Below are 22386 nucleotides of genomic sequence, written 5' to 3' on the forward strand. Positions count from 1 at the left end.
TTGTTTCATTAGCGTTTTACGAGTATACGACGAGTGATGCTTTATATGGTTTCACGGAAACATAAATTAATGTTACTCTACCTGTCAGAAGAAGGCCTTCGACGTAGACGGCAGTTTTCCATCCTCCATCTCTGCTGTCGGAATCCTCGGTCCATTTGGTTCTCAGGCGCAGATTTTCAAAGGGTCGACCGGATTCTCGAGCAGTGTACTGTTTAAGAGCCGAGAGGAAGGCATCGGGTCTGGCGAACCAGCAAAGCTCCACTTTGTTTGGCAGACCACTGAGAGAGGCCAACGATTGGTACCTCGCGATCAGACGATTCACGAAGGGCAGAATCTCTCGTGGGCCGGATTGCCACTCGGATATCCACTTGGCAGGAGTCTGTGATAAATTGAGTTGATTTTGTTTTTAAAATAGTAATAGTTGTAATTTCATTTTTTTTTTGACGGTCATCACCTTCAAGTCATCCGCAGATCGAAGACTGTCCAAGTCGTAGCGGACGAGTCGCAGCAACTGTCTCGTGGTGGTCACTTCATCGACGAAGAATCGCTTCAACGGATCATCCCTGGATTCGCGATTCTCTTTCTTTCCACTTCTCGGATCGTCTATTCTCTGCTGGTCGATGATGAGTTTCAGGTCCTTGACGATCTTCAAAACCGACGACGACATCTTACCATCAGCATTGTCCTTCCTGACCTTCGCGTTCTTCCTCAGAATATCTAAAAAATCATCCCCATTCAAAACCAAACACTTTCAACCTCCTCAGCATCACTCACCATTGAGATATCTCAGCGTCAGTTCAGCCGCCGACTTCTCCCAAGCCCTGTGAGCGTTGGCAGGTAGTCCAAAGTACACCTGCAACGAGTCGGCGTCGTCTAGCCGATCGATCATGTAAATCGGATTCTCGGAGTTGGCTTTTGGTACGCTGACAGCCCCTCCGAGCTTTCGTCTCCCGGTGTAAGTGTCCTTGGACCAAACTTGCCGCAGGATGGCCCGGAGCATACGCATGTCGTACTCGTCCTGCAACAGACCCCCGTAAACCGCGACGTCGAGGATACCTCGATCGGCTTCCCAGTCCTCGGTCTTTTTCAGACTGTCCCGAGGGTTACGTCTCACGACCAGTTCGCAAGCTGCCTCCAGGTCGGCTTCGCTCCAGGAGTAAGCTTTGATCCAGCCTTGAGGCACGAACTTTCTCCTCTCCTGGAGTATCGCGTGCAGCCAAGAGATGAGAAGCGATTTGCAAGGATCGGGTATCGCCGGTTGTCTCTGCTGCAGTTGCTGCAGGGATCTCTTTACGTTGCGCTTCACGCCTTCCGGTGGCTCGTACGCCAGTTTCAGGCACAACCCCGACAGCCCAGTGTAGAACCCGGAACATTCCTCGGTGGTCATCCAGATTCTGGTGTTGGGATTCCTGTTGGTGGTGCAACTGGGCGAACGTAGGATAGTCTCGAGCCGAGGCAGCCAGTTCAGAGCCAGCTGAAGGTTGCTCAACAAGAGCCAGCTACCCTGCCTGTTAAACACGAGAGTTGAATCGCCAATCAATGAGACTTGAGCTTTGCATTTCGATTATCCTTCAACTCACTTGCAGGCGGTTTCCAGCGCGGCTTCAGCCTGGGCCACGTGTCCCTGTCCAAGGGAAACCTCGTTGAAGCCTGTAGCCGTGACCATTTGATTCGCTACCAAACCGCTGAGTTCGGGCTCTGGATCGGCACCAGGCGACAGCAGCAGTAACACCGGCCGTTTTTCGTTCTCCTCCGCGATTTGCTTCAGCGTCCAGGACGGCGGCGTGAGATTTTTCACTCCTGTGCATGATTCCCAATCGTCGCGTTATCGTTTCCCCCATAAAAAATCATTCAACGACGAGGCTTACCCAACTGCTGAGCCGCCCACTTGGAGAGAGCCGTGTGCAAGTGTTCCGGATGCAACGCCTGTATCACCAGGATCTTCTCGAAGTGGCTCATGCTCTCCTCCGCGTAGATACTCACGATGTTGCTAACCCAGCTCTGCTTCAGCTTCTGCACCATCTATGTGCACACAAGTCGATTATCGCGCGATTAGAGCTGAGCCTCGAAGCGGATTAATAATGAAAAAGCTCGAAAAAGGCTACTCGCCCCCGGCATAGCGCTGATCAAAGCCCTGACGGCTGACTTTTGCTCGGCTGGCACGTAGCTCGGCGCGTCCAAGTCCGAATTGCCGCTAATGTATGCACTTTCACCGGATAACAAAAGCCCGCGCTGCTCCTCCGGCACCGAGCTCAAAGACATCGCCAGATGCAGGGCCAATGGGAGTCGGTGCTTCCTGTAGACTGCCTTTGTGCAGTGGTGAAGGGTTAACGTTATTACCCTGCAATTAAAATTTGGTTCGTTAGCTCTCGGCGGAAAGCGAAAAAGAATCCGTGATGCTCACGATTTTTCCAGGATTTTCTCGCGCTCGTCCCTCGACGCGGAGTGAACGCCGTTTCTCAGTTTCTCCGCCTCTAGGAACATCTCGGTGATGGCCTCGGCGGTGAAGACGTAGAGCGAGCTCAGGGCTGCGAAGGATCTGACGAACTTGTAAAGTATCGCCGTGAACTTGGCCAGTCTCTCGTGTTCCTTGCTGCGCTTGTTGATGTCCTCCAGGTCGCGCCGACTCTCCTCCAAAGCTCGAGCTATCTCCTTGGCCTTGGACTGTGTGAGCTCGAGGGTAGCCAGGAGACCACCACCCTGCTGACTCTGGGCTTCTTGGAGGATGTCCTGACCTCGAGCCGCGCCCAGCTGGACCAGGAGGTCCAGCCGCGCTGATTCTATCTCGCCGGAGAGCTTCTCCTCGCGCTCCAGAGCTTCCCGGCGACGGACCTCTACTTCGGGTGTTTCTTGCAGGATTGCCTGTGTTCGCGTCGAAATTTATGATGATAATCGTGTGAACTATATCAGCAACTGTTATCGATCACTTTACCTTCTCGACCAACCGCTCGGCCAAGCTCCTGCTTCCAGATCCAAGGCTGATCTTGACGAGCGTAGCGTCGGCTTCACTGGGCAGCTCTTCGGCAAGACTCTCCTGCCTCGTGGCCAAGAACAGTTGAAAGCCCAGCTGTGCGGGCAGACTGCGATCACCGATTCTCAGCGGCCTCTTCCTGAGCAGCGGCAGCAGAATCGCCGGGAGCTGGACGATCTCCTCGACGAGCAACGGCTTGCCGAATCTCACCGCAAGCTCGACGCTGGTCAGGAATCTGGAGTCGCCGGGTCTGGTCGTCTCCAGGCGAGTCTCTCCTACGTGAGCTCTGAGCCAGTTGACGGCCACACCCGAGGGGTCCAGGAACAGCGGGACCAGATTGCCGCGAACCGAACGAGCCGCCCCGACGAAGCTCTCCGTGTCGACGGGCAGACCCTGGCCTCGCCACTGAAGTCTGTCGCGTTCGCTTATCAGGAGGTCGACCACCTGCTTGCGCTTCTCGTCGTTCTTCGGAGGGTTCTTTGAAAAGCTCTTCATTGAGTATACCTAGTATAATACGATATTACGACGAGACAGTGCGCACCGACCTGATAAATGAGCAAAGCAGCAGCGTTGGCAGCCTCGATGCCGATCCTATTCTTCCTCATGCTGAGCGTCTGGGACTGAGTTTGCCAGTCAGCGTGCTCGGCGTCGAGTTTCCCCAACAAAGCCCGAGCCGTCGCGAGACTGGACTCCGTCGCCTCGGTGCGTAATTGCAGCTCCGCGGCGCCTCGCGAGTGAGCCGCAAGCTCCTCTTGCAGCTGAGCCACCTTACTCTCCACGCTATTCAAGCCCGACTCGAGCTTGCCGATCTGCGCCTCCGCTGCTGCCAGTCGGCTGTTCGATCGATAATGCGCGGATTAAAGGAGATGTATATGTGTATAAGTGTCGAGAGCGAGACTTACTCGGCGAGGACGCGCTGCTCCCGTTCCAGCGGTGCCACCTGTTGCAAGATCTGGCCGTACTGCAGGTTCGCCAGGACCCAAGCGGCCAGAGGCGCCGCGGCGACGGAAGCCCTCTTGGCCGTCTTCTCCTCGAAGCTCTCGGGCCTCTCCTTCACCAGCTTGGACACGGCCTCGAGACTGGCGGCGGTGCTCCTCCTGGCGTCCCAGTTCCGGATCTCCTCCTTGATGCCCCTCTTGGCCAGGAAGGTCTTCATGCTGTTCCAGGAGGTGTCCCTGATGCCCATCAGTCTCAGCACGCCCTCCAGCACGTCCCGCACCGGAGCCGGGGGTGCCCGCAGAGACCTCACCTCCGAAAGCGCGTCGGAGCTTATTCCCGCCACGGCTTGGGAAGCTTGCTCGACGAGCGGCTCGACTTTGCCGAGCTCGCCCTCGATGTCGGCCTGAAAACGTACACGTATATCACTGCACCCTCGCCGCACTTAATTATACGAATTGTGATTAATGCGCGGCGGTCTGTGTATAATACCTTCCTGCGCGCCAGCTCAGCACTCTCGCGCTCGGTCTCGGTTTTCAAAGCCGCCATCTCGCCTCTTTGTCCCGTGGCTCCCCGCATGGTCGCGGTTATCTGCTCCAGCGCTGCGTTGGCCCGGCCTCTCTCCACCTGCTCGCAACAAAGGCGTATTCTCTATCGGTATAATATCCGCGTTGAAAAAGCGTCACCGCAGGATTATTAACCTCGAGCTCTCTGCGCTGTTTGGTCACGTCCTCCTCGAGTTTGGCCACCCTGTCGCCGGCCTCTTTCAAGCGCTCGATACCCGCGTTGAGGTTCTTCAGCTTCGACAGGATCTCCTCTAGCCACTGCTCCCTCAGCTCTTTCCACTTGTGCAGGAGGGCCAGGAAACGAGCCGGCGCTTGCTGGGACGAGGAGGCGTTCAGGTGGGCCTGGATGACTTCCTTCACGCCGGAAAACTCCTCGTCCACGTCTTTGGATGGGTCACGGTAGAGGCTCGCTAATTCGGTTAGCGGCCCTTCCATCAGCCACCACTCGCTGCCCAGACTCTGGCCCGTGGTCTGCACGCAGTGGCGCAGGAGATTCGAGCGGGACAGCCAGGGCTCCCGCAGGTCGTTCACGTCGACTATCAGGCCGACCTTCAGGTGCTTTCGCAAACCTGCACGTTTCGAGTGTTGAACTGATTTGAAAATTCAATTAATTTCGAATGCACTCACGGTGGTAGAGGTACTGCTCCAAATTGCCCGAGAATTCCTCTCTGGCCGCTAGATCGGCGAGAGGCGCGACCAGACCGTCGAGTTCTTCGGTCGTGTAGAGTCCCGGCAGTTCGCCGTTGAAAATTATCGCACTGGCCAGAACGGCGACACCTTCCTCGCGCAGATGATGCTCCTCCAGAAGCAAAATCGTCGGCTCGCCGTCGATACCCGCTGCCTGTACTGCTGCCTTCACAGCCGACTTTCCTTTGCCTTCGCAAAATTATTTTTACTCTGTACTAGTTCAAGTTGCACCCGCGTTATTACAGAAGAAAATCGAGCATACCAGGTCCAGAATCGACGAGCCTCAGCGACGAGATGACGGACACGATCTTCGTCGCTGATTTTCGCCCAGCACCAGGTCGTCCCGTCAGCAGAATGCCCCTTTGCTCGCAGCCGAGGCCCCAGCTTATACCGGCGCTGATTTCCAGTAAATAGGAAGAGATGGTGGTCGACATGGTGTCGCCTTCGCGAATGCATTTGGTCACCGCGTTCTCGAGCTCGCTCTTCCAGTGCGACTCGGAGAGGAGAGCCAAGCCAGAGTTGGTTCGGTTCCACACGTAGACGTTGTCCCCTGTCGTGGGAGCTGCTGAACTGCGGGCGTATACGGTTGATTCCAGGCGCCTCTGTTGCTTCAGTAACAGCCTTGAATGACGAGAAAAGTTGTGGTATTTTTATTTTCATTTCAGATTGGGTCAGTCCAAAAATGAATTACTTCGGTCTGAAAAGTCGACGAGACGCGTCGATGAGGTAACTCGTGATCTGCGCTTCGTTTTCGGGCTTGGGATAGTACTTTAGCGAATCGATCCACATCATCAAGTCTCTCGGTGTCCACTTGACGCTCGTTTTGTCCGCGGTGATCTCGTTGAAAGCTTCGACGATCGTTGGCGACATTTTCGTGATCCACGCTTTGATCATTATCTCATCGCTCTTCAAGGATTCTCGGAGATGCAGCTCCACTATCGAGTCCAACTCCTTCGCTTTCAGGCTCCTATTTTTTACACAATTCATTAAAGTTAATTTTGAAACCATAATCACTCACGGCAAATTACTCACGGCACGTAATGCGACGCCAACAGCGAGTCCAATCTCGGATGCAATTTTGTCGAGGAATCTCCCGTCGACACAATTGTCAGCGGAATTTTGGCGAATTCCAAGTCGTCCTCGTAGAATCCACCTTCCTGAATCAACTGACGAATCAGTTCCTGCAAGCTCTTCGAAGCAAGGTGCAAGTCTTCCACCACGAGTATCAGTTTCGAGCCATTTTTCGGTTTGTAAGTTCTGCCTCCAGCCGACGAATCCAACTTGATGCAAGAGCGTTTCAATCTCGTAATCAAGTCTTTGGATCCGTACAAGGACGAGGCTTTGACTATCATGAAGGATTCGTCCGACTCGTTTTTCACCAGGGTTAAAATCGCCGACAGCATGGCGTTCTTTCCACAGCCAGTCGGCCCGCGGAAGATAACCGCTTGTCCCGACATTATCCACGGTGAACTTGCGTTGATGCCCCTCTGCATCGATCCTGAAACATGTTTCATCATACACTTGCCGCATATGATGCACGAAATAGTGTAAAACTATGTAATCCTTGCAAACCTGAAAGGTAAACGGATCCGTCCTCGGTTTCAATCGTTCTCGCGTCGATGGTGAACTGATCCAAGGCATCCTTTTGTTTGTTATACAGTACATCGTAAGGCGCGCCAGAATCAGGACAGTAGATGCCCGTAAGTTGGTAGATAGATCGAGCCAAATCTTCCCTAGAAGTGGCGTCTTCTATCTGGCCGCACATCGAATTCAACAGGGCATAAGTGCAGCTGGCTTGAGTATGAGCGTTTCTGAAGTGCACAAGTGCCGAGTGCAGTAGACCCGACGCCGATTTCTGCTCCTTCTTCACTTTCAGAACTTGATCTATCAGAGAGCAGAGGTGCGACGCGACGATGTTCGACGCCACCGATGGCAGATCTTTCATCAGCGGAGCTTTCAGAAGAGTCGCGGCTGAGACGGTTCCAAGATAGACGATGCCCAGTCGAGAAACCGTCGCTGGACTCGCTCCGGACAATTTGTGCGACTCGAAGATAAACCTGAAATCGGTGATTTTTGTAAATTCAGTAATCTACACGCGAGTAGCCCTGAAACAGAACAGTTTTCGACTGGCTTTCACCCCACCGCTCAAACTTCCGAACTCTCGAGTTTCGGCTAACGAAGATAGGTGGCGCGCAGGCGCTTTTTCGTTACCCGCATCGCTATGCGCGCAAAACGTATTATAAAGGTCTGTGCAGAGTAATGGCAAAATTGTTTCGTTAGACTTGGGACACTCGTGCTATAACTGCCCGAGTGTGGAAAAAGAAGAGTTTGAATGAGGATCGTACATATGTATACCTCGTTTCATAACCCAATTTAATTCCGACGCCGTTGGGCAGCGTCAGAATGCGATTATCGTCCAAAGCAGAATTCAAAGCTTCCGCCCATTCTGGCTCTACGTCTCCGTTGAGGATAATCCACAAGGGTTGACTACCGCAATTGGAAATGGCGCTGGACAGCAAGCCCTCCTTGAATTCTCTACGATATCGATTAACAAGATTGATTTAAATTTATTAAAAAAACAAGAAAATCAAAAGGAACGATCAATAGCGTTCTGAAGCATGCATTGCGTGATATATACCGCGTCTGTGGATCAACGGAGCCCAATAGCTTTGATTTGGAAATTGCTCCGGGATATATACTGAATAATTTGACGGACTCTCCTGTTCGTGACAAGGCTTCGGCTAAGCTTCGAATAATTAACGATTTCCCGCTTCCAGGAGGTCCCACAATAGCTGCGCCGCTCCTTGTTTGCAACTGATCGTGTAACTGAACGCATCTGTTGATTAAACTGTCGTGCAGGCCTTGCGATTCGCAGAATTCGGATAGTATCGATTGCAAGTTTTCCTTCTCCTTGATGACAACGCCGGACGACGCAGAGCTGGCGCTGGGGAATATGTCGTTTAGCAGAGTCAAAAACTTGCTCGCGTCTTTGTCGATCAACTTGGGCATGGTGGAGCTCTGTATGGCGGCTAACATTCTGCAAGAGATGGAAATAACGTTAAACACAGTAGGCCTTTTTTTAAATTAAAAAAGTGCTCGAGCGAACCTCGTATTTTCATTAATCTCGTCGCTCGCCGCCGGAATCGCGCTCAGAGCCGATCTGAGCGCTCTCAAGCCCCAATCGTAGTGCGGCTGCTTGGATAGCAATTTTTCCGCGGTTTCGAACGTCTCGACCAGCTGATCGGCCAGCGTGGAGGCGTTCGTGAATCCAGCGCACTCGAGCAGGGATTTCACGATATTCGCTTTGTTGGGATGCGCCATCCCGATGGGCCTGAACAGTCTCGCCAGCGAATCCGGCAATTTTCGACGCCCGCCGTAATCGTCCCCTGCAGGATTCATCGTGATGAAGAGGCAACAGTGCGGATCAACCGGTATTTCTAATCCGCCCAAATTCGCCTTAGAGGCGCCGTCTCGAACAGCCTCTTGTAGCGGCCTGATCAGCATAGCTACCGCGCTCATGGTACCTTCCTCCAGACGATTGAATTCGTCGAAACAGCCCCAGGCTCCTGCCTGCGCCAAGCCGCTCAATATTCGACGCATACTGCCGGAGTCCATACCTGAGGGAGGCGGTTTATTGTAGAAGATCAAATCGATTTGTGACAATAAGGATTGACACTTACCCTCGTCGCAGTTGAACACGAGGACGCGACGGCCGAGGATACTTCCCAGCGCTTTGACGCTCTCGGTTTTTCCGGTACCAGCTGGCCCGGTCGGACTGCCTCCCAGTCCCAGTTTCATTGCTTGGGTCAGCGCGAGATAGCACTTTTCCGTCAGCGCTGTTCTAACCAGGCCGACCGCGGCTCCTTGATATTCGAAGCGATATGGAAATTCGGCTTTCGCGCAGCGTATAATGGCGCCGCCACCCTGGAAATCGATAAGTGTCATTTCAGCGCTGAATATTCATTCGGTGTACGATGGCTGCGATATTAAAAAATTATTCACGCTTTTGTAAGTCCTGAGCTGACGGCTCCAGTTCCACGCGAGCTTCTCCTTCTCGGTGACGACGTCCAACAGATTTCTGACTATGTGCAGGTGGTGCACCGTCTCGAGCAGGAGATTCTTCGCCTTCAACGATTTCAGCGCGTCGTCCGGATCCTCCAAGCCCCCGTACCGCGTCCGCTGATTCTCGAGGAATTTCAGCAAGTTTTTCAGACCCACCGCGTCGTCGTCGATGGCCATCTCGCACTTTTCCGTGAAGCGTATCCGCTCGCACAATAGGAGTATTTGCGTGGGGTAAGCGGCAATATCGGGCGTTTGCTCCAGTAAGCATGTATTCAGACTCTGCTGTAGGGCGTTTCGTATACCCTCTTCCAGCGTCAGCAGCCATCTGGGAAAGCTCTCCGAGAGGCTTACCCTCTCGGAGAGCTTTAGTCTCTCCCCTTCCGGAGATACGACGCTCGTGATGTAGCCGTTCTCCTTCTCCACCGAGCCGACGCCTTGGTAGAGCTTCGACAAGTGGACATCCAGACCTTTGCCTTTGCCGGATACCAATTCGAGGAGGTCTTCGTCGCTCAAAAAGTACAGTCTCGGATAGGCCGATCTTTTTTCCTCCAAAAAGTCGTCCAAGCTCCTCTGGCACCTGTCCATCAGGTCCTTGAGATTGGCCAGAGCGTGGAAGGGCAGATTCTTCAAAGACGGAATTTTCGGATCCCTCGCTATCTCTCCCATGAAGTACCTGCGAGTTTTCAATTAAAGCGAGAATTTGATTATCCGTCGCTTGTAACGCGATCGCCTTCAAAGTCTTTTCTCCTTTTACCTAAACTCCTTATCGGCTCGAGCCCACCTCCCGGAGTCACTCGGCGCGGCTCCGCTGCCGTAGACGGGGTCTAGGTAAATCCATTTTCTTTGAACTACGCTCAGTACTTTGATGCGCTCTTCCAGCTCGTAGAGAGAAGCCTCGCAGCGCGCGGCCCTCGAAGCGAATCTCTCGTATCCCGCCGCGCCCTTTGCGCCTTCCAGAATCAGCCTCAGCTCCCCTTTGACCGTTGATATATTCGAGCGTTGTTATGGTTAACGAATCAATAAGTGAATCAATGCAATGCATGCGACGATATGATTTACCTGCCCTGGCCAGGAGCGTGCTGTAATCGCCGATGATGTAGACCCCCTCGTTTTTGCTGTCCCTGGACTCTTGCAGAGGAAGCGACGTGTAGCTCTCCCAAGCCTCCAGTTCCGTGATGGCTTGACGGATTCCGCTCTCGGCTGCGGCTCGTTTCGTCACGTCCTGTAACGCGGAAGCGAATCAACCAAGCTCTGAGATAACATCGAGTAGTCAACAAACCTTGATTCGCTCAGCGTTGGCTTTGATCAGCCCTGCCTTCTGCAGCAGATGGCCCAGGGTGATCTCGTTCATGCGCTTGATCCTGGTGAGCTCGATGATCTCCTTGAGCTCGTTCCAGTGCTCCTCGGCGAGCTCGTCGCCCCTGAGCAACTGCGCGCAATCGACGGCCTCTCTGAGCTCGGCTATCTTACGGCCTATGAAGGAGTTCGCCTGCAGCGAGGGCTGATCCTCGAGCTGGCTCCTGGACTGCAGTTGGATCCGGCTCTCCCAGGAGTCGAGCCAGTCGTGAAGCTTGTGAAGTCGGCGTCTGGCGACGGACCACTCCTCCTCCTCGTGTCTCTGAAGCTCCTCGATGAACTCGTTCTGGAACTTGGAGTTGAGCTCCTCGGCCTCGAGCTCAGCCTCGATCTGGGCGATCATCCGTTCGTCGCTCTCGAAGATCTCATCTACGGGCAGGTTCAGCCGCTTGCAGTCGCTGACGAGAGTGTCGCGTTGCTCGGTCAGGTTGGTCCACTTCTCGCGCATCAGTTCAATCCAGTCTCTGGTGATGACCTCCGGTCTGGTGCTCCACTTCGCGTTCCAGCGCTCCTGCTCGTCGTGGACGGCGAGGACTTGATGGCGGAGGTTCAGCTTGGCCTCTTCCAGCTGGTGGAGCATCACTCCGTGGTAGTTGTCCAGCCGCTCCTTCAGGCTGTCCCATGCCGTGTGCGCGTTGCTCAGGCCGTCGAGCTTTTCTCTCGTCCAGGCGGCCAGGATTCGACCCAGCCCGGAGACGTCTTCCAGCTCCTTGGCGATTTCGTCCGACTGCGTCTGGATGTGAGAGTAGGCTTCGTAAGCTTCTCCGATTTCCTCGATCGTGCGGGCTCGGTGGGATAATTTCTTCGACGCGGAGAAGAGGAAGTCGACGATGGAGACTAGTCGGGAGGATGCCTCTGATCGCAGGTCCAGGGCCAGTCGCTCCCAGTACCTGTTCGCGTTTACGCAAATGAATATCTGTGTGTTCTAATCTTTATCGACAAAGTCGGTACCTTCGAGAAAGAGATTCCAGGTCGTTTCTAATGGTCCCGGTATCGACGACTATGCACGATATCTTGACCTCGTTCGCTCGCAATTTGCCAACCTACAGTCGATAGAATCGTCCCAGTTTATATACTTGCAAGAGAAATCGAAAACAAATAGCCTACCTCTTGCGCCCACTGCTTTGCGTCTTTAAAAGCTTTCTCCCAGTCCTGCGGCTGCTTCCCCTTTAATCTAAAAGCATCAACAAAAGAGTCAACGAAAATTCAAAAGCTTGACAAGAAGAAGGTCAGCCTCTCGGTACAAAGCTCTCGCGTATACATGCATTATGCACACAGCAGTCGAACGACAGCAGCTATACGTATATATCGCTTACGGCACTCACGTTTCGCCGATATCGATTTTCGCGGGCGCAACAAGAGGCAGCCACTTGACGCGCAGGCTTTCGAGCGCGTTAAGCAAAATTTCCGCCTCCTTGTAGAGGGCGCCGAACAAATAGGCGCTCCGGGGTATGAGTGTCTGGAAGTGGCCGTCAACCTGATCGCCGACTCCGCGGAAATTCGTCGGAATAGCGAGGAAACGCCGGATACCCGAGTAGAGCTTCATACGGATGTCCTCGAGCGACGGCCGCCACTGGAGCGACTCGTCTCGGAAGGTCAGCTCGACACGGATCTCGGGCAGCTTTTTCAGCAGCTGAGGCAGAGCGGCTCTTTGATAAAAAAAAAATGATCGTTAATCCTTATCGTTTATTTGTCTTCGGCTCGATCATACCTGTAGGCGATCCCGAGAGCTTTCAGCAGCTGGCGGTCCCAGTGAAGCTTCCAGACCTTGGTGTTCCCGTAAGCGGCCTCGACCGAGCCGACGATGTCCCGCATGCTTCTCAGCGTGTCCTTCCAGGTGTTCTGATTGGCCACCAGGTTGATGGCGTCCCCTTTCAGTAGGCTGCACACCAGATCCCTCAGAGCAGCGTGCTTCGCCGCAAGCTCGGAGTTCTGCCTCGCGAACTTCTTCACCTGACGGTACAACGAGGCCAATCGGGATTAGTCCATAAAATACAGCCTCTCGAATCTGCACTCACCAGCTCCCTCAGCCTGTTGGTGAAAACATCCACGGCTCTCGGGTCGGACCAGGCGACCCCGGACTGCTCCCTGACCGCGCCGGCCAGCTCGAGGGCCGTGGCCAGCATGAGAGGCCTCTGCGAGGGTATCATGCGATCGCCGATGGTGTTGTGGAAGTTGGCTATCTGCTCGAGAGCCCGAGCTCGGCCGGTGAGCGCCGAAGCGCGTTCCACCAGGTCCTTGACCTCGCGGGGCAGCTCCACGCCCTGGCCCGCCAGACCGCGAGCTTCGCGGATCAGAGTCGTTAGTCGAGGGTCGAAGTTCACGCGCATCATCTTCGCGTTGGTGATCTCCACGACCGAGCTGTCCTTGCCGAGACTCAGGTCGTTGCTCAACACCGATTCCCGAGTGTCGTTCACCTAGTTTTACGATTGTTTCTTTTTATTACTCACTCGGAATGCGCGAGAGATCGTAAACTCGGTTTCCCGTTGTTAGCACTATATTCATATAATTACCCAGGTCTCGGTGAGCTCCTGTCGCAGTTTCTCGGCCTCGTCAATGGCGTTGACGAGTTTGGCCGAAGTTTCCTCGTAGCCCGGCAAGTCGTCGAGCAACTGCTTGGCCAACTTCTGCAAGCTCTCGAGCCTCAGCTCCGACACCCGGGCCGTCTGCACGCTCTGCAGGATCTCCGGGGTGTCCAGCAGCTCGTTGGTGTCCGGTCCGTTCTGGCAGGAGTCTTGAATTCCAAAACACACCCATAGATAAATAGCTGCATTACAATAGTTCAGAAAAAGCGACAACGATGCACCCACCGATGAGATCGGAGTAGGCGGCGAGCAGCGATTGTCGTTCGGCTCTGAGCCTGGCCTTGATGGTGTCCCTCTTCATGAGCTCGCTGTATCGGCGAAATTCCGTCTCCAGAGCGAGTGGCGTCTTCGCCCCGGTGATCTGGGCCTTGAGCTTCGCGGCCACGCGTTCTTCCGCCGGGGCCAGGCTGCTCTGCAGCTTGTCCCGCAATCGATTCCACTCGACTTCGTTGCTCTCGTCCAGCAGCTCTGCGAGAGTGGGTTAAAATCAAATTCATCGGTACAAAACCTTTTTCTCTACATTCCTGGAAACACGAGCGTATTATTCCAACAATACTACTACACGTACCTTCGACGTTGTCGAAGCTCTTAAAGAGAGCGTCCGTGCCGAGGTTCGCCCGCTCGTTTGTCGTGAGGAGCCTTGTTAGCTGGCGGTTCTGCGCTCGGATTTCCGATATTTCTCTGGAATTTTTTTTTTTTTTTTTTTTTTTTTTTAAGCACGTGTATAAGTATGTAGGACGCATAAGTGCGACGTTATTGCAGTACCTCAGTCGCGTTTCGAATTTCGTGGATTTTTCGGGCTTGTAGGGTTTGCCTTTCCAAGGGTGAAGAGAATGATGAGGCCAGAATAGCCTCGTTAGACGCACCGACATCTCGACCCATTTTTCGCATATCGCTGCTCCGAGGTTTATTGCTTCGTCCTTTGCTCGGTTGTCCGACTCGATCTGCGACGGATGCAATTAGCGAGCTCTGTATTTTTCCCTTTTAAATATAAGATAAATACTCACTTTGCCTATGAACGCTTTGATCAGCAGAGTGATCTCGCCGCCGATTATCTCGAGCAAGGACTGCATGCGCTCCTCGGAGTAAACCGGCCCCTTCAGCTTCCACAGATCGTCCAAGTTTCCGGATATCGAGTCGAGTATCTCCTCGATCATCACCATGCCTTCCCTGTACATAGATTCGAATACAATGGCAGCGTCTATCTCTAAAATTGAAAAAAAAAAAATAAATAAATAAGGCCAACCTCGCCACCGCGGCGCTTTCCATCTCGCGCCTGATGTTCTTCAGATAAGCGACGGCTCGTTCGCGCAGCTTCTTCTCCTCCGAGCTCCTGGCCGACATGGAGCTGTCGCGCATGTAGGCTTCCTCCTCGACGAGGCTCGAGGTGGCCTTGGGCCCCAGGAGCTCGTTCTCGAGCTTTTTGAGCAGAAGCGAGTCGAAGCCGACGTCGTGCAGTGCCGGTGTCCAGACTTGTCGAAGGGCCTCGGCGAGCGACGTTGCGCTGCTGCGTTTGCTGATCGACGTGACCTGAACGACATCGTGGAAGTTGTCCTCGGTCACCGTCGTCTCGGATATCTGGTCGTGAATATTCGATTTGATTTATTTGAAAAATGATGAAAGACTTTTCAAAAATAATCGCATTTCATTATTTCGGAATTCTCAGTAAACTCCGCGATTCCGCGACGTACTTCCCCACTCAGTCTGTTTATTTTCCTTCTCTTATCTCACCTCGTGCGCTCTTTCAATCGTAAACTCGCAGATAACGACTGTGCCGTCACTTCTACAGAAGAAAACGCGCAGAAAAAAAGTCAAGTCGTTAAACGAGAAGCGGCTTCGTATAATACTCACTTTAAAGAAGACCAAAGTATTCTCGCCGAGCGACAGTTCATTCGTCAATTTGACTCTCGGCTTCGAGTACCCCGTAGACGAGAGGGGAACGGCGCAAAGCGTCCGACACTTGGCCTGATCCAGAAACTTTTCCAGCAAAAACTCCTCGTCCCTCTCGAGTTCATCCTGCGGCGCGGCATTAACTCCGAAAAAGTTGTGAGCCGTCGCGATGATGAAAGTTCGTCGTCTGTCTGCCGCGACCATGTTCGCTTACTGAGCATCAGCTGCGGGGGACTCTTTCACCGGTAGAACATAGAGTTCCATGTTATCGATGTAATTTCGTCTCGGAAAAATGAACGTCGAGCTACGGTGAATGCTGGTGCGAGCAACGCGAGCAACGTATCCATGACGACGCTCGAGTAGCCAACAACAAAACGCTGACCGGCTGTGTATGTGTGTGTGTTTATGAGGGGTGTATTGCGCATGTATACTGATATAGCGTTGGATATGCCCTATTGTGTACACACGGACTATTCGTTATTTTGGACGTTGCGCGAGGCCGTTGAATTTTCCGGCGCGACCTTGCTGACCAAGATTTGCGCTGCGATCGATCCGATTCGATTTTTGAAGAAAAACGTCGGGAGGTAATTCTTGCACGTAAGAAAAAAAAGATCATAACATCATTGACGAAACACACGTTTCGCAGGTGATACTTTCGTTCGAGCACGCGGCGAAGCTAACAAGTTAATTTTTCTCTCTTAAAAATCGATGGACTTTGTTATGAAGCATTTAATCGATGATTGGTTGCCTTTAAACTATTAGTGCTCAGCAGGCGGCAAAATTAAAAATCCTTCTGAAAAAATATAATCGATGACGTGATATTGACGATTGATGAAGACAATAACATAACGCCTGGATATTATACCTCCCGCTGCGCGACACGACCATAAATGCGAAGAGTTAAAGGAAAAGAAAAATTTGCATCGCGCGTCGAAAGGTGCGCGCGCGAGCGCATTCCTCTCCTGTCGTGACTAGCCGGACAACAATGCATAAGTAAGAGAATCTCGCGCGTGTGTAATTATTGCTGCGAGAGCCATGACGCTTCGTTTAGCGGCTTCAGAGGCGTCTTTCACGTCGAGAGCTAATAAGTGTAAGTATACTCGCTGTTGCTTCGATGTGCCTCTGCGAGGAGTACGTGTAGCTTTAATTTTCAGCTGCATTAGGGCTGCATTGCCGGAGTTAATATCGCGCGTTGGTTTTTCACTTCTCGCGCGAAACGTACGCGAGTGCAGTGGCTCGAACCACATTAGTACAGAATGCTCGGAATCGCGCGAAATCAAAATCCATTCCGCGCGCTTGCACTGGCGCCTAAAAATAGCAGCCTCGACAATTCGCCCAATAAAAAGTTCATATTTCTCGGAGAGCATTAGCGCCACGCCTCGCTCTAATAAAGCCTCTCTCAATCTCGCGAGCGTCAGTCATCCGATCGCAGCCTCGACGGAATTAACGAGGGAACTGCGACGCTGCAGCCATAGAGTTGGTGCAACGAGAGGAAACGGCGGCCCTCTCTCTCTCTCTCTCTCTCTTCACCACACACATCGGATATAGAAATCCGTTTCTCTGCGGACGTACGTTTTATACGCGTGAAAGAGAGACGGAGAGGAAAAGAAGAAGAAGAAGAAGAAGAAGAAGAAGGAGTGGGAGAGAGATAGAGAGAACGCACACAACCGATTATCTAAACCAAGGCCGCCTGCGTGCCGTAGCTTCACAACGCGATCGCCATCAGAGCCGCGGCAGTCGGTTCGCGGATTCCTTCGGCGTCGCTGCTCGCGTCGAAGACGTCACCTGTGGTGCATATCGCTGCAGTCCAGGAGCATCGATGACATAAGTTCCATTGTTCCGAAGCATTCGTTTGTTGACACCTGACTCTGGGATACAGGTTTGTGGCGAGATTTCCTTTTTCTCCTCGTATATCCAGACGGAGTCTCTTGTCGTTCGCGTCTCCAATCTCCGCGGGCTTTATTTTTAACGCGGCGTAATTTTATGCGCGAGTATTTTTTTGTTTTCTGCTTCCGCGTTGCGGAACGATGAGCTGCTGCCTCGAGTATGATTTAACAGTGTTGTTCGAATCGCGTTTCGACCCGTTCCTTCTGCGACGCTCGCGTCGGATTTGCATACGCATCGTAAAACGAAGCGATATTCCCAACGTTCGTTTATCGCTCATCATCGCGGCGATACCCACTTTCAATCCCAACAAAGCCAAAACCCACCGTGTACAAACGCGTAATCACAAGCTAGAGCCGACTAATCCAACAGCAGCAGCAGCATCGAGAGAGACAGGTAATCCGTCAACTAATACTCGCATTTAGCCGCATCAATCAATCGATCAATCAGTCGAAACACACGCGCCTGGCGAACACAGAGCGCGAGCGGCTCGGATAAACAAACAGTATCACGATAGCACACATGCTCTCGCGTCCGCGTGTGTATTATCCCGATCCGGCGGGGCCGAAAAAGGAGCAAAACAGAGCGAGTGCCAGCCTACGGTATCATCGGCCCGAAAGAACAATATTTGCCTTGCATCGCGCACGCTCTCTCTCTCTCTCTCTCTTGGTGTATTTTGAATCGCGTGCACGCGCACTCTCCGCCTTTGTATACGCGTTTACGTATAGATGCAGACATCAGCAGCGCGTTTTGTGAAAAAAGAGGAATTTCAAGCCGCGCAATCGCTCCGCGATGAATCACTGGCCGAACATCTCTGCTGCTGCTGCTGCTGCGGTCATTACGTAAGGAGATTCTCAAGCGCGATTCATCTCTTATTGCCGCGTATGACGACTCTATGTGTGAGTGATGCCATTGATGAGCGGAGCTTGAGCGCTGCTTTTTGTGTATATAGCAGGAGTATCAGAACCGGTGTGATTTTGGAGACTTGTATCGCGGCGAGGGAGATAAGAGACATGAAGCCCGATCACGTGGACGATAAGGGACTGCCCGGTACGATGGCGCTCGTCACCAGCATCGTCACCCATGTTCTCCTGCTGCTCCCGGTACTCTACATCGTGGGAGTGGCCTTCGAGAGCTACCAGTTCTTTTCCTGGCATCCCATCTGCATGGCGCTTGGCGTGAGTTGCATTGACGATTTTTCAATTTTGTCGGTATGCATGTGAAAATTATAATCAGCCTTATACTTGAGACGAGAATCTGGTCCATTTTTAATTTCCGCTTATCGGACACGACGGGAAGTCTGCACTTGTCCTATCTATCGGTCCGGCTGATAAAGGAGGGGTAAAAAATTGTTACATAGTCGAAAGACTCTCGCGCAGCTACGATTCGTTCCGAGAAAATAATTATATACGCTGATGAAGATCGAAAGGTACTCCTGAAAAACGACGTAAATTATAACAGTCACCAGTCTGATTTATACCGCTTCCAGAGAGAATAAATTCATACAATAGAATCGAATTAATCACTGCATCGATTTTACTTCAGCAGTATTCGCGGTGCGTCGCACCGTTTGAATTTATGCACACGCGAATCGGAATTTCAATTGGAACGAGCGCGAGTGTTTTTTTATTTTCAATAGCGGCATCGCCCCCCGACGTTATAACAGAAAAAAAGAATAGGCGAAATTATTCGAAGCGATAGCTGGAAACTCGTCCATGCACAGACACACACGACATCGAGAACAATTGTTAGAAATTGCTTTTAAAGAGGCCGTCAACGAGGCCGCGCCGGCGTTAAAAATTGCCGCTCGTTCCTTTTTAATAATTTTCCCACCTTGACTCAGCGGATTCAGCAGTCGCTGCAGGCACGCGCACAGCCTTAATCATTAGCTCTTTATAAGTGCCTCAACGCTTAGGCTTTACGGCCTGTTTCTCGGAATGCTCTGATTCGAGCCGTGAAAAAAAGGTTCGAAAATATGCACGCGCTTTGTTATATGCGAGAACTGTGAGAAAACGAGCTATTCGTCACAGGAGTGACATTGGATGAAAATCTGTTCCACAGGCTGGCCTGCTAACCGCCGAAGCCGTCTACGCGATCAACGGCGAGGCCTACGTCAGCAAGAAGGTCCGACGCTCCAGTCGCGTGACCCTCCACTGGATCCTCCACGCGGTGGGCATCGGCCTCCTGATAATCGGCCTGGTCATCGTGATCGTCAACAAGAACGACAAGGGCAAGGAGCACTTCGTCTCCACCCACGCCCAGTTCGGCCTGGCCACCTTCGTCATCGTCTGCGTCGTGGCGAGCTTCGGCATCCTCGCGAACAACACCCAGTGGCTCTACCCCAAAGTCAGACCGGTACTCGTCAAGGTTCTCCACGCGTTCGCCGGTATCACCGCGACGATTCTCCTCATAGCTACCGTCATCAACGGAACCTACAGCAAGTGGTGGACGAAGATCGGCGCCTCGGAGACCGGTAGGGATCTGCTGTTCGCCTCGCTCTTCATCGCGGGCTTCCTGGTTCTCGTGAAACCCGTTATAGGGGTCATCGCCAGGAGTCGCGTCCTCGCGAAACCAGCGCCTGCCAGTGCTACTCAGCAGACCGTCGAGAGTCAGCAGACGTGATGGGGTCAGGCGCGTCTCGATCGTCGCGGCGGCGATTGTTTCGGATCGCGTGGGTCGATATGCGACGACGAATTTCGCATCAGACGACTGAAACACGGTCGCGAGAGATGAAGAGGAGATTATAATTATAGACGAGCGTGGATGCGCTGCATCATCGTATTATATCCCCGATGTGTTTCCAAAGATATACGTGTTAAGCAACGGTTTCTATTTTCTCATTGTTATAATCTGGTATTCTCTTTCTCCGTGCGCAATATGTATGATATGCTGCCGTTCGCTGTAATGGCACGGAGGCGTGGACGAGAGCTGGAGGCGCCGCGAGGTGCGAGAAATTATTGCCTTATTACAAGTTTCGCGAATCGACGAGGAGGTGATGATGGGACTGTTTGTCGCATCGGAGAAATTCGTTCTCGATTGGTTCTATTGTTTTCGTTTCGAGTACTTTACACAACTACTTATACTCACTCCACTTATTACGTCGATGCCAGTATATATTAACTCTATATTATGGACTAATAGCTTTCTCAACGGCTGTTGTGATATCTTTAGATCGGAACAACGGTATACTCAAATATACGTATTTTTCATGATTTAATACTTCTTTATTATTATTTTTTTTAATCAAAAATCGGAATAAAATCTCGTTTCCGTTTGTTACACGCTGTTATTTTTTGAAATAATACGTGCTATGTAATTTTCTAGTACAAGTCACACAACGGTCAACGCTATTGTTGAAGAGATTTTTCTATACGTCTATAGTAGATTATGTAAGAATACCGTAACGTATTCAGAGCACGCATGTTGCAGGTTATGACCTCATTTGTAAGTACCATCTACAGAATTAGAACTGAATTCTTGTCAGTAATAGACACCACGTCTGTACGTTGTATACTTAATTGTAAGATGTAACTTTTTATTATTATTTTATATGCGTGCAATTGTTGTTTAATTGTTTTAACAAATATTTTTTATATTGAAAATTTTATTATTATATACCTACCCGCATATAAGCTGAAAAGAATAAAAATAATATTAATTTTTCAGAGTCATTGTCTTATCGTCAACCATATATCAACACTTTATTAATCTTACACGCATCATATACATATACACAGAATATAATGTATATATTTTCTTTCATAGTACAATATATTTGCATATAATGGTACATTACAACTCTGTCTTAAATTTAATACATTTTTGCTTTTTGTGTAATACAGTCAGCCATTTTACAAGAATACTTTTCTTATCGCAACAAAACTCTGCTTTTGCCTTAACATTATGTAACAACGTGTATACATATATATATATTTATTTTTTTTTATACATATATAGATCTGCATCTATTTTTTATTCATTTTTATGTAAAAACGCGATGTGTACAATAAAGTATCCGCTGAAACGAAAGATTCTGGCGTTTTATCCTTATATTAGTTGATTTTCAACTGAAAAACACTCTTCTCGTGTGTTTGAGCAGCGATAACTGAATCAATACGCGGCTGTCTGTAGTTCAAACATTTTACTCTCGAAGCTGTAGATCAAACATTTTACGCGAAACGCGAGAAATTTTGAAATCCTAAATATCGCGCAACCACTCGATATTGTATAACATAATCGTAATTTTCAATTGAATTTTCTTGACACTATCTTGTATACACCGCGTTGTTATAATTCCTAATTCATTTTCGGCATTGTGTCTACGTGGCTACGTAAAAATATATCCCATTCTACATAATATCCGAGTATAATACCATTAATGACTTTACTGTCGTGGGTAAAGCAATTAATTATACTTTGAACATAATAGGGGGGAATAACTTTTACGAAGACGTTGCAACCTCGGTAATTGTTAACCCTACAATATATGTAACACTCTATCAACTAGATCATCACTTTTCCTTTGTTTTGTATTTGTTGCACGTGTTTTTTGTCAGAAAATTATTCCCAGTGCTTTATCTTTTTTTTCAGAATTGATATTCGTGTGATACTTGATAAACGAACGTATTTTGTTCATCAGTGCGTTAGCTTTTGGAAAATTTTGAATTTTAACTTTTTTTTAGTTCCACTCGCGCATTCACACCGACTCGTTATTTTTACGGCTCATTCTCACTCATACGCACGCAATACACGTGTACGAGACCTGACAATACGTGTTCTCTACATTGTTTGGGGTGACGTTCTATCCCAAGGAAAGTAAAAATACATGTAACTTTCACTCTATTTGCGATGAGATTACCACACCAAAGAATTTAGAGAGTAATTGTTTTTCCATGTCTGTATATTATATGATTATTATTGTGCTGCGAAAAAGGTTATAGGATCAGGCATTTATCGTTGAACTTAACGTTACTTTCCCTAAACCCTTTACTCGTACAGTATTTAGGACACATTACTTTGTACTGTCTGCTCTATATTTTGGTAGCTCGTATAATAAGCTCAGAACACTTAGCCGCTCGCTCGCGTCAACCAAGCGCCAGTCGCTGTCGCTCGAGTTCGTTTTTTTCTTATTTTTTTTTCTCTCCTTTCGTTTTCTCGCTACTTTACTTAAGAAAATGTCCGCAAAAACCTTCCCTCCTTCCACCGATCGATTCATATGGGTTCGAATATTTTGTCACAAAACTTGCTAGTGGCTCTTTTCTCTTTTTTTTTATTCGTCGTACGTACTCTTAAACATTAACGTCTAATTAACAACAAATGACGTACACATTAGTTTTGTTTTGCTTTTTAAAACTCATTTTAGATGCGACGTCTGCTTAAAATGTCAAGTGTGTCTTTTGGGTGGACGCTACAAAAATTTGTTTTATAATATATATATATATATATATAT

The 22386-nt window shown here is 50.5% G+C and overlaps 2 protein-coding genes across 5 annotated transcripts in view; one reads left to right on the forward strand and one right to left on the reverse strand.

The window, feature by feature from the left end:
- LOC100120673 (cytoplasmic dynein 2 heavy chain 1) overlaps positions 1-15257 on the reverse strand; it is a 15742-nt gene extending 485 nt beyond the window's left edge. The window contains 36 exon segments of the mRNA XM_031927599.1: positions 82-379; positions 455-717; positions 775-1508; positions 1581-1800; positions 1869-2022; positions 2110-2341; positions 2405-2862; positions 2933-3448; positions 3517-3805; positions 3874-4313; positions 4400-4534; positions 4609-5042; positions 5101-5349; positions 5423-5781; positions 5852-6127; positions 6193-6658; positions 6733-7217; positions 7516-7695; positions 7799-8197; positions 8267-8777; positions 8841-9895; positions 9977-10196; positions 10282-10444; positions 10502-11468; positions 11530-11621; positions 11686-11752; positions 11904-12227; positions 12290-12531; positions 12597-12995; positions 13092-13312; positions 13389-13631; positions 13732-13844; positions 13929-14107; positions 14171-14333; positions 14410-14741; positions 15015-15257. Of these exon segments, the coding sequence (XP_031783459.1) occupies positions 82-379; positions 455-717; positions 775-1508; positions 1581-1800; positions 1869-2022; positions 2110-2341; positions 2405-2862; positions 2933-3448; positions 3517-3805; positions 3874-4313; positions 4400-4534; positions 4609-5042; positions 5101-5349; positions 5423-5781; positions 5852-6127; positions 6193-6658; positions 6733-7217; positions 7516-7695; positions 7799-8197; positions 8267-8777; positions 8841-9895; positions 9977-10196; positions 10282-10444; positions 10502-11468; positions 11530-11621; positions 11686-11752; positions 11904-12227; positions 12290-12531; positions 12597-12995; positions 13092-13312; positions 13389-13631; positions 13732-13844; positions 13929-14107; positions 14171-14333; positions 14410-14741; positions 15015-15257 (12121 nt within the window).
- Positions 15258-15444: 187 nt separating this feature from the next.
- Cyb561d1-like (cytochrome b-561 domain containing 1-like) lies at positions 15445-21761 on the forward strand. 4 transcript variants are annotated; one of them, XM_032597731.1, is made up of 5 exons: positions 15445-15637; positions 15700-16143; positions 16208-16932; positions 17890-18115; positions 18999-21761. In XM_032597731.1, the coding sequence occupies exons 4-5, from the start codon at positions 17951-17953 to the stop codon at positions 19557-19559; spliced, it is 726 nt and encodes a 241-aa protein (XP_032453622.1). In that variant the 5' UTR covers positions 15445-15637; positions 15700-16143; positions 16208-16932; positions 17890-17950; the 3' UTR covers positions 19560-21761. The 4 variants fall into 4 exon arrangements, with proteins under 4 accessions (XP_032453622.1, XP_032453621.1, NP_001135914.1 ...); XM_032597730.1 differs by having other exon boundaries at positions 15700-16932; NM_001142442.1 differs by lacking the exons at positions 15445-15637; positions 15700-16143 and having other exon boundaries at positions 16782-16932; positions 18999-20604.
- The last annotated feature ends 625 nt before the right edge of the window (positions 21762-22386 follow it).

This window comes from Nasonia vitripennis, chromosome 3, assembly GCF_009193385.2.
Source record: "Nasonia vitripennis strain AsymCx chromosome 3, Nvit_psr_1.1, whole genome shotgun sequence".
Classification (NCBI taxonomy): domain Eukaryota; kingdom Metazoa; phylum Arthropoda; class Insecta; order Hymenoptera; family Pteromalidae; genus Nasonia; species Nasonia vitripennis.

Coding starts and splice junctions, on each gene's coding strand:
- Cyb561d1-like (XM_032597730.1), top strand. CDS start 17,951: ATGAAGCCCGATCACGTGGACGATAAGGGACTGCCCGGTACGATGGCG. Junction 18,116..18,998: donor CCATCTGCATGGCGCTTGGC/GTGAGTTGCATT, acceptor TCTGTTCCACAG/GCTGGCCTGCTAACCGCCGA.